This window comes from Pan troglodytes, chromosome 2 (genome assembly GCF_028858775.2).
Source record: "Pan troglodytes isolate AG18354 chromosome 2, NHGRI_mPanTro3-v2.0_pri, whole genome shotgun sequence".
Lineage (NCBI taxonomy): Eukaryota > Metazoa > Chordata > Mammalia > Primates > Hominidae > Pan > Pan troglodytes.
In genome coordinates this window covers 35,683,758-35,698,700 of record NC_086015.1, presented here as the reverse complement: position 1 = coordinate 35,698,700, position 14,943 = coordinate 35,683,758, and the positions used below count along the sequence as shown (strand labels likewise).

The following is a 14,943-nucleotide window of genomic DNA, read 5'->3' as shown; positions in this document are numbered from 1 at the left end:
CTCGCTGGAACCCGGTGTGTTCCCTGCGTGGCCCAGCAGGTCTGGGCTAGCTTTCCAGTTTCAAAATCCTGTGAGTCCACGTTAGGAGGAACAGAATGAGATGCTCTGGGTTAAGGCTGGCTGGCTGTTGCAGCTAAGTGGATGGATTATTAATACCCGATAACTGTTTGGGAGGCCAAGACGGTGGATTGCTTGAGCTCAGGAGTTTGTAATGAGCCTGGGCAACATGGTGAGACCTTGTCTTTACTAAAATAAAAAAAAGTAGCTGGGTATGGTGGCATGTGCCTGTAGTCCCAGCTACTCAGGAGACTGAGGCAGGAGAATCACTTGAACCCAAGAGGTGGAGGTTGCAGTGAGCTGAGATTGTGCCACTGCACTCCAGCCTGGGTGACAGAAGGTGACTCTGTCTCAAAACAAACAAAAAATACCCGATATTTGTTTTAAGTTAAGATCACTCTAGGACAGTGAAAAATGGACTTTCTCTTCTTTAAAAAGCAGTAACAGTAATGAGTTATGGGCTTCCCAGTTTCAGAGTACCCTTCAGTTGCTTTAAGTGACTTACAGTAGATGATTAAGTAATCATTGGGTTACAGGCATTTGGGGTTGTACAGCCCCCGAGTGACCACCTGGATCCACTTCGGATCAATGAGGAGTCTCTGTCTTATCTCTACCAGAGTTATCCGGGCCTCTACAAGGTCTCTGTCTTCAATCATGTGCCAATAACAAACCTAGGGGTAGCCACTCTGCCAGTCCTTTAGCAGCAGGTTCTGTATGTTAAGTGCCAGCCTGCTTTGTAACTTCCACTGGTTTTTCCTGGACCAGCCTTGAGGATTGACCTCCACAGGTGGAATCACCATGGCCCCTCTTGTCTGCGGCAGCTCTGTGGATATTTGCCTGCTGATGGGCCTGCCCCGTCCTGGAGCTGGGCCCTTTCCACAGTCCTACCCTTCCTCAGTCATGGTGGGGCTTGTACACCATTCTTCTACCGAGGCCTCCCAGTGCACACTGTCATTGGTGGTGGGTCCTGGTCTGCCTGGACCCCCTATGAAGTGGCACCAACAAACCCCAGTATCCATGTTTGTGAGAACACACTGATTGCCGACCCCTCCCTTCCCCTGCCCCGGCCCACTTGGTCTTGCCTGATGGCAGGGGGAATACAGAAAAGCCCTTCCAGGCTGTTTTCTTCACATCTCTAAATAATGGAGAGTTAGGGGAGAAATGGCAGTGGAGACCGAGACAGAGACTATTGTGTTAGCCCAGGTAAACAAGGAAGAAAATCACTCAGAACAGTCTTGTCCACAAAGCTGGGCTCCCGTTGATTCCACTGCCACTTCTCATTTCTTTGATATTGTTTCCCTTGGTTTGTCATTTGTGCACAAGTCAAAACAGACTGCTCCCTGGCTGGAGATGTTATGAATTTGCTTGACAGTGGTTGCAGCCTTTACTTTTCTTTTCAGCTTTTCCATGTAATCCCAGGGATTGTCTGACTTTGTGTCCTTCCAAATGCAGGTGGTGCTTCCCACCTTTATCCTGGAGAAGCGATCTTTGCTGGAGATGTATGCAGATTTTATGGCGCACCCAGACCTACTGCTGGCCATCACCGCTGGGGCCACACCAGAGGAGAGAGTCATTTGCTTCGTTGAGTATTATCTCACAGCCTTTCACGAGGGCCGCAAGGGCGCTTTAGCCAAGAAGCCCTACAACCCCATCATAGGCGAGACATTTCACTGCTCCTGGGAAGTTCCCAAGGACAGGGTCAAGCCTAAGAGGACTGCTTCCCGCTCTCCTGCCAGCTGTCACGAACACCCAATGGCCGAAGACCCTTCCAAAAGCTACAAACTAAGGTTTGTGGCTGAGCAAGTGTCCCATCACCCACCCATCTCCTGCTTCTACTGTGAGTGCAAGGAGAAGAGACTGTGCGTCAACACTCATGTATGGACCAAAAGCAAGTTCATGGGCATGTCCGTGGGGGTCTCTATGATAGGGGAAGGTAAGCCATGTCATATGTTGGAGTTTGGCTCTTAACACAGTGACGTTTCTATACCTGGTAGATGATTGATAATTTTGTGTGTGGAGTTTTTTTTGTTGTTGTTTTTAACTGGTTTTGGAATTAGAGTGTGGGTGGTAAAAGGGATGGGTTTTGTTGTTTGGGAACAAGGTCTGGTAATTTCCCAGTGGGGCCAAGGTAACGGACTATCTGCCTGACAGCCGCCCACCTGGACCTTCCCACCTGGACCTTCCCATGCTGTGCACGTGCGTGTGTGCGCACCTTACAGGTACTTTTTTCTTTCAGCTTTGCATGAATATAAGAGTTGGCCTCCAAATCTGTGAAAACACATTTTTATTCATTCTCACCGGTGTTCTGGCTCACAGACAATGAGGATAATCATGCTGCCTATTCAAAATCTGCTCATAAAAATTCCCAAAACAAATCTTTTGACTCTATGCTAGAAATTCTGAAGCAAGAACATAGTATAATCACGCCACTGGTGGATCACACATTCTTATTTTAGCAAATAGCTGTGAATGAAGTTTATTCATTGTTTGAAGAAACCTATAATAATCCTTGTTAAATTCAAGCATCTGTGTTACTGGTTCTTCAACTTTTTTTTGAGTCACAAATCTCTTCAAAGCTCTAAGGCTGTGATTCTCTTCCTAGAAAAAAGGAATCTAACTCCAAATTTGTCTTTGAGTTTCAGGGAGTACATGGCTCCTTAGAAGCCCTTCCAAAACCCCATGAGATAAGAGCACCTTTCATTCACTTAGCACATTTTTATTGAGCACCTACTAGATGCTTGGCATTGCCTTAGGAGCTGTGGCTACTTGAGTAAACAAAACAGACCAAGAAGATCTGTTCTGATGTTGATTCTGTTCTCCTTCTTTCTCACGGGGAAATGAAATAAATAAGTAAATAAAATTGATTGTGTGGTAAGTTGAAGAATGATAAGTGTTGTAGAGAAACAAAGCAGGTGGGGGTCTGGGGAAGACCAGGGAGAGGGCAGTTGAGCTTTCAGATGAGCTGGCCAGTGGGAAGGCCTCACTAAGGTGATATCTGAGCAAAGACCCAAAGTGGGCAAAGAGGGGTAAGGCAAGCCTTATAGATCACTGGGAAAGAGTTTGTGTGCAGAAGGAATGAGGCAGAGGCCTAGAGGTAAAATGTCCCTGGCACGGGGAAGGAGACAGGAAGCCCATGTGGCTGGAGCAGGGTGAACAGGGGCAGGTGGAGGTCAGGGAGGTGACGGTGGCCAGATCACATAGGACCTCATGGGCTATTGCTAGGGACACTGGCTCTTACAGTGATGGAGCCCTGAAGCCACTGGTGCTTTTGAGCTGGAGAGTACCAGGCTCAATCTCATAGTTCAGCAAGACTGCTCCAGCCATTTGTTGAAAACAGACCCTGGCGGGGGTAATGGTGGAAACAAGGAGACTAGGGAGAAGGTTGCGAGAAGAACTAAGCAGGTGATGATGGTGGCTTGGACCAGGTGGAAAATAGTGGAGGAAGTAAAAGTAGTGGAGTAGTAAGGCTCTGGATAGGTTCTAAAGTTAGAGCCAAGAGGATTTGCCTCTGGATGGGATGTGGAGTGTGAGAGAAAGTGTTGCCAAGGTTTTGACCTGAGCACCTAGAAGGATGGACTAGCTGTTAAAACTGAGATGGGGAGACTGAGGGCTGGGTATTGGGCTACTTTGAAGGAAGAGTGTGGGAGCTCAGGGCGGTTGTTAGGGTTTAGTCATTGAAGGGAGTGCTAAAGTAGGCAATTGTGTATGCAAGCTGGAGTTTCATAGGGAGGGTCCTGGCTGAGATAAAATATTTAAGGCCTTGAGACTAATGAGACTGCTGAGTGAGCACTGATTTCTGAAGCATTAAGCAGCATTAAGAGGTCTGCAATATGAACAGCCAGCCGAGGAGACTGATGAGGGGTGGCCAGAGAAGTAGACTGAATGGAATTGGAGAAGGTGCTCCTTGCGAGGCAAGTGAAGAAGGGCTTCAAAGTGCGAGAGTGATCAACTGCATCACATGATGCTGGTTACTCCAGTAAGATGAGAACTGAGAAGGGATCATGGATTTTGGATCATGGAGGTCATTCGTGACCTTGACAGCAGTTGTCAGTGGAGTAGCACTAGTGAAAATCTGACTAGAATAAAGTCAAGAGAGAAGGAAGGAGAGGAATTGGGGACTGTAAATATGGACAGTTCTTCCTTATTTAGGGTTTGCATGCAATGGTACTGTTTAGGAAAATAGCCACCCTTGGGTTCCACTTCTCTGTTAGGTTTACACCCCAAAGTGCTGCTCCCCCTCTTGCATAGGTAAGATGGCAACTCCAGAGTGCCCACAGGTGTACTCAGCATTCGTGTTGGGCCTTCACTGGGGTCTTCCTTGCATACAGGTCTAGTAATCAGCAGCTCCTGCTGCACTCGTCACACCTTCCTCTCAAGGATCAATTAGGATCAAGAAGTTCACCAATCAGACATTCATTAATTTGTGTAGGAAGCTAGGGACACACCTGTCACCAGGATGATCTTGGGCCACCCAGTTTAGGCCTTTTCCACAATTCAGATGGAGGTGGGTTGTATCTGTGGGGGAAAGATGTAAAAATACATCTATCTTTAGATAAACCTCATCAATAATGAGTATTATCCTCCTCTTAGGTTATCTTCTGTGAGAGTGCAGTATTACAACTATTTTCCAATTAGAAAAATCCCAATTCATGACTGGGTTGTCTGGCTTTTCCTGCTGTTGACAAGGGGAGATGGATGCCTGAAGTGGTCTCTCTTCTTAAAGAGGAGTTGTTACCAGTGATGACTGGACCATGAAATCTTGTAGCTGAAAGGGCATTTGTTCACCATATGCTCCAGGGTTTCCAGCTGTGCTGTAGAGAATCCCAGGCTCCTTAGAGGGGCACAGGAAGTGAGTGGCAAGGTTGGTGTTCTTCCAAGTCCACTCCAGCCCGAGTATCTCCATCCATCCTTACCTATTTACCAGAGGGACTTCCCTATACAAGTTTATTTCCAAAAGGGTTCTGTTGCTTCAGAATGCTCAGCAGACCCCGGATGAGTCCAGCTATCCTCATTTCACAGATGAGGAGCCCGAGAGAGGCAGCTTGCCTAGGAACCCATGCATAATTCACAATATCCATCCTGCCCTCAGCAGAAGCCATTGAAGGGGGATGCAGGGCAGATGCTGGGGTCTCCTTGAGTCAGGGGCCATTTCTCAGCTCATCTCTGACCTGTGGATGAGATACCAGAATCTGAGGAGGTTCAGGCAGCCCCCTGAGTTCACAAGCCCAGGAAGAGCAGAGGAGCAGGGTTGAGCAGCAGGCGGTGGGCCGGGGAAGGGGGACCAGGTCAAGGGGGATTAGAGCCTTATATGGACACAGCCAGGGCTGTTGAGGCCTCTCTCTGACACTGAGAAAACAAACTTGATTCAAGTGTGCTTCTGTGGGGGCAGGGCTAGAGGAACGAGAGGTATTTCCTCACCGGCCTCTTTTCTGACCCCAGTGACTGCTTGTTCTCCTGAACTCTGCCTTCTCCTTGGATGAAGCGACAGGGAGCTACCACCGTGCAGCACTGTTTGGGTTAAAGCCCCCTGGCAGGTTTCAAAAAGGTGTTTCAGCCCAGACTACTGGGGACTCTTGAAGTTGCATGAACTAAGAGCTCCGGTTAGAATACTCGGGTAGCTCTTCCTATTGAAAGCAGGGAGAAGATTGCCAAGGACTCCCCTGTGGGAGGTTTATGTTCACATTGATTTTTATACTTGAGTTTGTAATAAGAAATGGGAGCAACATTAATCTTGATTTTGACTTATCTGGGGCTCTGTGTTTTCATAGGTTGCTTTGGGCTTGGCTCGTGCTATGAGGTTTATATTGGTAAAAAATCTTTTCCTTTTCTTAAAAACAAAAATTGGTATTCAGGAGACTCATCTCATTCTATTTAATTTTATTCCTTATTCTAAATTTCCCACATAATAAATATTTTGAAGATGAAATATGTTTGTTTGCTAGAGAAGGTAGAGAAGGCAGTTCACACTTTGTATTTATGCCCCATATGCGAGATAATTCCTTACACATTTTCTACAGTTAGTATTTTAATCATGTTTACCTCCTTATCGGTAACAGTGGTGGCTCGAATAAATCTGTCATTTACCCATTCACTTATCCATTCATCCATTTATTTGTGAAGTGATTGGCACCATCCTTGATGCCAGAGATGCAGCAGAGGCCACAGCACACAGATTCCCTGCCCCCGGGAGCTCATGCTCCAACAGGAGGGTCAGAGAGAAGACAAGACATGTGCGTGAAGTCCTCAGTGTGATGGATGATGACTGACACTAAGAGACAAAGTAGGAAGGAGGAAAGAGAGTGAAGCTGGGGCAGGGAGGTTGCAATTTTCAATAATGTGGACCTCAGCAAGATAGAGCAGCTGAGGAAAGGCCTGAAGCAGGTTTAAGAAGGGGTCTTCTATGCAAAAAAGAACAGCAAGTGGTAAGGCCCCAAGTTGGGAGCTAGTGGCTGGGGTGTTTTGAGGACAGCCAGGGGCCACTGTGTCTGCAGCAGAGTGAGTGGGTGGCTGGGAAGAGAGGAGATAAAGCCAGAGAGGAGAGGCCACATTTTGGGATCTGATTTTGGGGCTCTGGAACGTCTTTGCCGTTTGCTCTGAGATGGGAGTCGCTGAGGGTGGACATGATTTTAGCAGCATCCCTGTGTTGGCTGAGTGAAGAATAGACTGAAGGCAGAAGTGGAGAGGGCCCAGTGCAAAGATAGAAGCAGAGAGGCAAGTTGTTTCTTATTTCTCTTCTTCCCTCCTACACATACACACACACACACACACACACACACACACACACACACACAGAGTTTGAATCTGTGATTAGAGTAAGTGCTTGGTGAATAGAATGCCTTTTGTCTGGGGATTTCCCTGCACTCAGCAGAAGTGCTTGTTGCCGCTTGTCAAGGCCTGAGAAAGCCAGATTCTTAAATTGGAGTAGAGGGTCAATACCTCCCAGTCTGTGAGCCCCTAATTCTTGCCATTAGACAAATATGTGGAAATGTTCGAAAAGGTAGATTTGCAAATCCATTTTTGGTGATTTAGGGAATTCTTCACAGAAACGCAATCTCTCCCTTCAGGATCCTTCCTTCTCTACCAAATAGCAGTCACTTTTCCCCTGTCCCCGACCACCAGCGGTGGGCTCCGACAAGGAGGTGGGTGTGCAGTGGTGTCACGTGTGTGATTGTGTTTTAAAGCTGGTTATTCTCTCTTCCCCACACAATGTGTTCATCTTTCCCTTCTTCCCTCTACACAGCATGTTCATCATCATCTTCTTCCCTCTGCTTCCCTGCACCCTTGTCCTTCCTGTCTCCCTCTGGTGTCTCTAGCCGTTTCACTTAAGCCACACCGTCAACGGGGCACCCCTCAGCCCAGCGCAGCACATGGCCTCCTGTCATTGCCTCTGCAGCTGAACTTGAGAGAGTGATGAGGTCCTTTTAGCCCTCTGTCCCCTGAACGAACCAACATCTTTGCTCTGTCTTATGTTGGCCGTTGTTGAGTGTCCGTGTCTCCACAGGGTGGGCCTGTGAGGTCTCAGGATCATAGCTCCTCTGTTTCTCGTAGGCAGCAGGCAGAGGCTGGAGCCCTTGATTCACTTTACCCAGCCCAGGACCACGGTGTCGTGGGTGAGAAGCCGTGGAACACCCTCTCCTGAGGCCCGCAGATGCAGCCTGCAGTTGAAGCAGAATTAGAATTTGTTGCTCTCACTTTTTCTAACTGCTTGAAAATTCCACTCAGAACTTCTCAATAGCATGCTGAGTTCAGAAAGAAGATTCTGGAGAGAGACTGTGAAAGGTCTCTCCTGGACATGGCCCTTCCTGGCCACTCACCTGATGTTTTCCTGCTGTGGGTGGGCCTGGGCATGGCCAGGGGACCCTTGGCTCGTTCTTGTGAGGCCTTGAGTTTGCCTAAGTCCTTTCAGTAGCTGCGTCCCCTTATCTTTTGTATTAATTAAAATGTGTCCGCTGTAACGCAGGATCTGATTTTTCACACAAACTATTTCTAAGAATCTCCAAACTTCGAAGCAGAAGGTTCTGGCTCCCACACTCAGAGCTCCTTTGACTGGGGGAAGGCAGGAGGTTGGATAATTTCCCTTCCCTCGCATATTTCCTGCATATTCTATGAATTTGTTGATTGGGTGTAAATAATGCTTTTCCATCTCCTCATTATAAAAATGAGGTCTTGCATGGGTCCACTTGGAATTGTGAATGTAAATACGTGGGTTCATGTCCTAAATCATGGCCTTTAGGCTGTGGCATATTTGACTGTAATGAAATGCTATTATGAAGTGCTTCATTATGCCCTGAATTCACTCACGTTGACCCCAGAGACTGCACCCCTTTCTCCCACCCTCTCGTTTCTATTGCTCTAACAGTGAGAGCCGACACTGTGGGCTGCTCACCCCTCCCAACCTCGCACCACTGTGGAGCTGAGGGGCGTTCAGCTGCTCTTTGCAGCCCACTTCCCTCAAAATGCCTGAATCAATGCCTGGTAAATGGTGCAGGCTCTTAATTGAGTCTGTGGGGAAAAACAGTTAGTTCTAATGAGAGGAAGCGACATGATTGCCACTGGGCTTGTGAGTGCCAATGCTGCCGGGTCTGCAAACACACTTCCCAGAGTTCCTTCTGTGACTCTGCTTTCCAGGATGAATGTCCCAGCTGAATATTTTGGTTCCTCAGATTGAGATTGGACACAAAATTATTTTAAGTTTATCAGTTTGAAAATCTTAATGCTTTGCCTTTACTGGCAAATCAATTTGTGGAATTTCAAATGAAGATCTCCCAGCCTGAGGACTAACCGTGCATGGAAGGATTGATTATTTGATGTTTTTTTTTTTTAGCTTCTCTTAGCTGTTAGGCCAAATGAAGAAGTAACTTATATATTTGTGATCCCATTTGTAAGTCTAATTTTAATATGTCTTTTATTCATATTAAGGAGATTTTTTTTTAAATGCAACCCTGAAAAAAAAGAGTATGCACTAAGAAGGCATAATTGCAGGTGATTTGATGAATGAACACACATTTATGGATTTTCAGAAACAAGCCAAAGGCATGTGGTCTTGCCAGTGCCTTCAAATCAGTTTAGCTCTGAGGCTCACTGACCTCCCCCAGGACTTGGGGGAAATTTTACCCTGATTTGGAAGAGATTTTTCTGAAGAAAAATGGGAGGAGGATGCTATCTCTTATGCAGTATTACATTAGAGAAAGTCTGCCCTGTGTCTCTTCCATCCCTCACAGGTATAGCCTATTGGAAGACGTTGTAGTTTCCTCTTTTTTTTTTTTTTTTTTTTGAGACGGAGTCTTGCTCTGTCGCCCAGGCTGGAGTGCAGTGGCGCAATCTCGGCTCACTGCAAGCTCCGCCTCCCAGGTTCACGCCATTCTCCTGCCTCAGCCTCCCGAGTAGTTGGGACTACAGGTGCCCACCACCATGCCCGGCTAATTTTTGGTATTTTTACTAGAGATGGGGTTTTACCATGTTAGCCAGGATGGTCTTGATCTCCTGACCTCGTGATCCACCCACCTCAGCCTCCCAAAGTGCTGGGATTACAGGCGTGAGCCACCGCGCCTGGCCCTGCAGTTTCCTCTTTATTGCCAGGTGGTGATACCCATCGAGAGGGCTGCTTTAAAGAATGAGGAGTAATTAAGACATAAAACCTTCAGGATTTTGGCATTGTGCCATGCTGCAGTGCTGTTAGCTGAGTTTAGAATCGCCTTCTCCATCTTTATGACAGCCATGGGAGATACAGATACCATTATCTTTGCATCACAGATGAGGAAACTGAGGCACAGAGAAGTTAAGATTGCCAGGCTGGTGAGTGACGGAGGACTTGGAATGATCCTCTAAGATTTCATCCAGGTCTTAAAAAAAGTCGTGGCATATTCTCCATGAAAAAACATGGTGAAGAAAATCTCAGCTGTACAATCCTACCTTACTACAAAGTTTATATTTATGAACGAGACTAGGAATACCAGCCAGCCAAGTTTGTGGCTGTTGTGTGTTTCCAGTCTGTAGAGGTTTCCTGCTAGACATGCAAGCCGTGGGAGTTCCCAAGGTATCCCGATTAAGGACATGAAGGGTGAACCACAAAATAGGAATGCAGTAGACATCAGGGGCAAGGTTATGGTGCCAGGGAGACATATTGCTCGCCTGGAAGGATTTTACTACCAAGTAGAGATGCTCCTTGGCTTATGATGGGGTTATGTCCCAATAAGCCCATCTAAAGGTGAAAATATCCTAAGACGAAACTACATTTAATATACCTAGCCTAGCAACATCCTCGCTTAGCCCAGCCTATCTGAAACATGCTCAGAACCCTTACATGAGCCTGCCGTTGGGCAGAGTCATCCGGTAGCACAGTACACTCGAGAGGATGGGTTGTGTCCTAGTCCATTTGCGTTGCTATAAAGGAATACCTGAGAGAAAAGAGGTTTATTTGACTCACAGTTCAGCAGGCTGTACAAAAAGCATGGCACTAGCATCTGCTTCTGACGAGGGCCTCAGGCTACATCCACTCGTGGTGGAAGAGGAAGGGGAACCCCTGTGTGGGGGTCACATGGCAAGAGCAGAAGCAAGGTGGGGGTGGTGTCGGACTCTTTTCCATCTGTCTGTCTATCTATCTATCTATCTATCTATCTAATCTATCTATCTAATCTATCTATTTGAGACAGGGTCTCACTCTGTTGTCCAGGCTGGAGTGCAGTGACGTGACCATGGCTCACTGCAGCCTTGACCTCCCAGGCTCAAGTGATCCTCCTATCTTAACCTCCCAAGTAGCTGGGACTACAGGTGCTCACCACCATGCACAGCTAATTTTTTTTTTAAATTTTTTTATAGAAATGAGGCTTCGTCATGTTGCCCAGGCTGGTCTCAAACTCCTGGGCTCAAGCCATCCTCCCACTTCCACCTCCCAAAGTGCTGGGATTACAGGAGTGAGCCACTGCACAGGCCTAGCCTCTTTTTGACAACTAGCTCTCAGGGGAGCTCTTGCAAGAACTACTAATGCGAGCACTCACTCATTACTGCTAGGATGGCCATAAGTCATTAATGAGAGATCCCTCCCCATGACATAAACACCTCTCACTATGCCCCACCTCCAACATTGGAGATCAAATTTCAACATGAGTTTTGGAGGGGGTCAAATATCCAACCTATATAGGAGTTTGTTTACAGTCACTTTGGGAGGCAGAGGCAGGAGGATCACTTGAGCCCAAGAGTTTAAGACCAGCTTGGGCAACATAGGGAGACCTTGTCTCTATAAATAATTTTTTTTTCAATTAGTTGGGTATGGTGGTGCATGCTTGTAGTCCCAGCTACTCAGGAGGATTGCTTGAGTCCAGGAGGTAAAGGCTGCAGTGAGCCATGATGGCGCCACTGCACTTCAGCCTGAGTGACTGAGTGGGACCCTGTCTCCAAAAGAGAAAAAGAGCCTCGCTGCCTGGCATTACACGAGAGTGTCATCCCATATATCACTAGATTCAGAAAAGACCAAAATTCAAAGCACAGTTTCTATTGAACACTTACTGCTTTGGCACCATTGTAAGGTCAAAACATTGTAAGTTGAACCACAGTAAGTCGGGGGCTATCTGTAGCCCATTAGTGCTGTGGGGAGGGTGGCAGTGGACCATCTCCTCTGGGGCCTTGAAGGCATGGTAAATGCTAGCCTTCTCTACAGGGTCCAGGGGCCTCTCTCAGCTGCCACAGTCTCCAAGTCTGTGAGGATACAGCTGGCACCCAAGGAACCGGGGTCTTGGGAGATAAAACTTGAGTAGAGAGGGATATTTGAGGTGACCTCTCTCTCTTCCACTTTCCCTGGCTGTTGATCAAGAAGAACCAAGTATTGATCTGTGTTTGACATTGGCTGCAATTTTCTACCTGCTTTAGGCTGTCTTCTCAACCCAATTCAAAGAAGTCAGATATAAAGGTAGGCTTTGTACAAAAAACAGTGTCAGACTTGGCCATTCTTCTCCAAGGGTCCTGATCAGAAACTATCAGGATTGAAACACCAATGTCTAATTCTCCTCAGAACACAACATTCCTCCCTTAACTGCTTGGATAGGACAGGGCCGCCAGGGTCATCTGGGATGCTCTTCTTTCTAAAATGCAGAAGGAAGAATGAATGACAGAATGAGAGCAAGAGGTGGCCTGGGGCTTTACTTTTAGCAAGATGAGTTTAGTCAAGAAAGCTCCAGCAAGTTGGAGTGGAGAAGAGGGGAGAAGGCCCATCTCTTCTGATACGCAGTGTATTTGGTGTAGTGGACTTATGCTATTTGTGGATTTGCATTAAATGTACTCAATTATGTTCCCAGCCAGAGAAAGATAGGATGTAAATGCAGCTGTGATACCTGCCCTCCAGTCCAGCCCACATGATCTGCTTCTCCTGGGTGTCTCAGTGCCTTCATGTGTCCATGTGTCCATGTGTCTGAGGATCCCTCCACACTGGGAGGGATTGAGGCCCCTAAACACATACTAGCATGTCAACTTGGGTTTTCAGAATCAGCCAAGTATTTCATGGGTTGGGAAAACTGACTTTAATGGACTTAACTGAGAGCTGAGAGTGATGTTGCTGGTTCGGACAAGCCTAGTGTGTCCTAAATACCATAGTGCATGGGCAATTAGAGGAATTCTCCACGGTAAATTGAACTATAGTTGAACACATCTTAGTATTGACTTTAGAAACTAAGAGCAACCATGACTCCTTTGTACAAATTAACCCCATCTCTCCTCAGACTCCCCTGGCAAGCTCATCTATACTAAAAGAAACTTCCCCTCCCTCCCCACTCCCACCCCCCCTTCCTTCTCTCTCTCCCTATCCTCCTGGTGTGTTCTCTCTCTCTCTGTCTCTCTCTCTCTCCCTCTCCCTCCTTCCCTCTCTCCCTCCCTCCTTCCCTCCCTCCCTCCCTCTCCCTCCTTCCTCTCCTCCCCCCTCCCCCCCTCCCCCCGCAAATTCTAGCTCTAAGTGATTTAGATGCTTATGTAGCCTAAGAGGGAAGTATTAAACAGCTGAATTACTTAACCTCTCTTAGAAGTTTGTTTCCTCATTCTTATTAAAACGATAATCATTGCCAAACAGGGCTGTTGTGAGCTGAAGAAGATAGTTCATGTGGAGCTCCCAGGAATGTCTGGCAGCTGGAAAGTGCTCTCATGTGGGAGCCGTTGACCCCACTCTTCACTCTTTCCATTGGAGGACTGGAAGCCCAGGAAGGTGCCGTTGCTAACCACCTCTGGTCTTCTACCCTCCTAAGGCTCAGAGCATTCTTGATGAGCTCAGAGCAACCCTAGAGCGAGGCCTGGGGTGAGCTGGAGTGGAGCCGAGAATAGGCATCTCTAGGGAGCCAAGTGCCAAAGTATTGGATGGGAGACTGAGAGGTGCCTTGTGAAGATGTGATCTTAAGAGAGCTGTAGTGCTGGGTCTCAGGGCCTCTGCCAGTCTGTATAGGGCCTCTGTATACAACTCTACGGCAGTCCTGGGAGCTTCTGTATTTTGGGGGTAGTCTTGAGGACTTGATGAAAACTGTGGCCCTGTTCCCTAGAAAAATGAACAAAATTCTGCATTGCTTTGAGAGGAATAAGGCCTTTCCCACTTTGGGTTGTAGGTTGGAGAACCCTTTCTCTGGAAGTGCGTGGGCAGTAAGTGTTATAGAGTCCCACTCTTGGCAGGTGTCTTTCCCAAGGTTGCTGACAGCAGCTGTACAGCCTGATTTCTCTATTTTCATGAGAACCATTGAGGTTGTCTCTGTAGCTCTCAGGATAAAGGCAGAACTCTTCCTAGAAGTTTAAAAGACAAGGTCTGACCCTGCTGACTTGGTCATCCTCCACACCTATATATATCATCTCTCTTCTGCATGTGGGCCCTCTTCCCAGCCTCTTCACACTTACCAGGCTCCTTCCTACCCCAGGGCCTTTGCACATGCTCTTCCCCCTGCCCAGAACACTCTTCCTTCCCCTTTTCATTTTCTTAAGGAAACCTTCCCTTACCAGGTCAGTCTCTCCTGTTGGAGGCCTCCATTGTGCTGGCCACCTTGCCCTCCTACCTTTATCACTGTTACAATTTTGTGTTCATTTGGTGACTAATGACCACCTTTCTCTTCTGCTCTCTGAGGGCAGAAAGTGGGTCTGTCTTGTTCACTGCTGTATTCTCAGTGCCTTGCACACAGTAGAGCCCACAGTGAACGGGCAGCTCACCTCTGCAGAGGTGGGAGATGTGACATCTGTGCAGGAGGCTCTTTGGTTTCCCATCTTCATTTCTTCTGATCCCCAGTGCCCTCTTCGCGTGTTTGCATGCCTAACTCTCCCTCCTCTCTCCCTGGAGGTGTGTTGAGGCTCCTGGAACACGGGGAGGAGTACGTATTCACCCTGCCTAGTGCCTACGCCCGGTCCATTCTCACCATCCCATGGGTGGAGCTCGGAGGAAAAGTCAGCATCAACTGTGCCAAGACTGGGTACTCAGCGACAGTGATATTCCACACGAAGCCTTTCTATGGAGGGAAAGTCCACAGGTAGGAGCTGGCCGGAGAGACTCTGGCTTTGTCTTAACAAGATGCCCTGAGTTTCCTTTCACCATTAGAAGACTGAGTTTCAGTAATGGGATGAGTTGAAAATCAAGATAAAATTGTTAAGGTCTTTTCCAAAAGAGATGCCTTTTCCCTACCTTACATGGCAGTTTTTTGGAGTCCTCCCCACTCTAAACTTAAGGTTAAATCTTCGGTGATGCATTTGCAGAGCACACGCCAGAAAATAAAAGTACTTCTGTTTGTTGGAATAAACTCTCCCTTCTGAAGCCACAGTTTGTTGCTTTGCTCTAAAGTGATTGAATCTATGAACCCAGACATAGCCAGACAGTTCCCCATTTCACATTAGCTGGCTACACTATCCTCAATTCTGTGTCATGCATCCGTGAGGTCA

The 14,943-nt window shown here is 47.3% G+C and overlaps 1 protein-coding gene across 4 annotated transcripts in view; it reads left to right on the top strand.

Annotated features, from left to right (window-relative positions):
• The window catches only part of OSBPL10 (oxysterol binding protein like 10), a 321,873-nt gene that overhangs the window by 297,385 nt on the left and 9,545 nt on the right, over positions 1-14,943 (top strand). For all 4 annotated transcript variants that reach the window (XM_001167116.6, XM_003950045.5, XM_009445074.5 and 1 more), the window contains 2 exons: positions 1,510-1,990; positions 14,351-14,537. In XM_001167116.6, the coding sequence (XP_001167116.2) occupies positions 1,510-1,990; positions 14,351-14,537 (668 nt within the window). The remainder of the gene's footprint in view (positions 1-1,509; positions 1,991-14,350; positions 14,538-14,943) is intronic.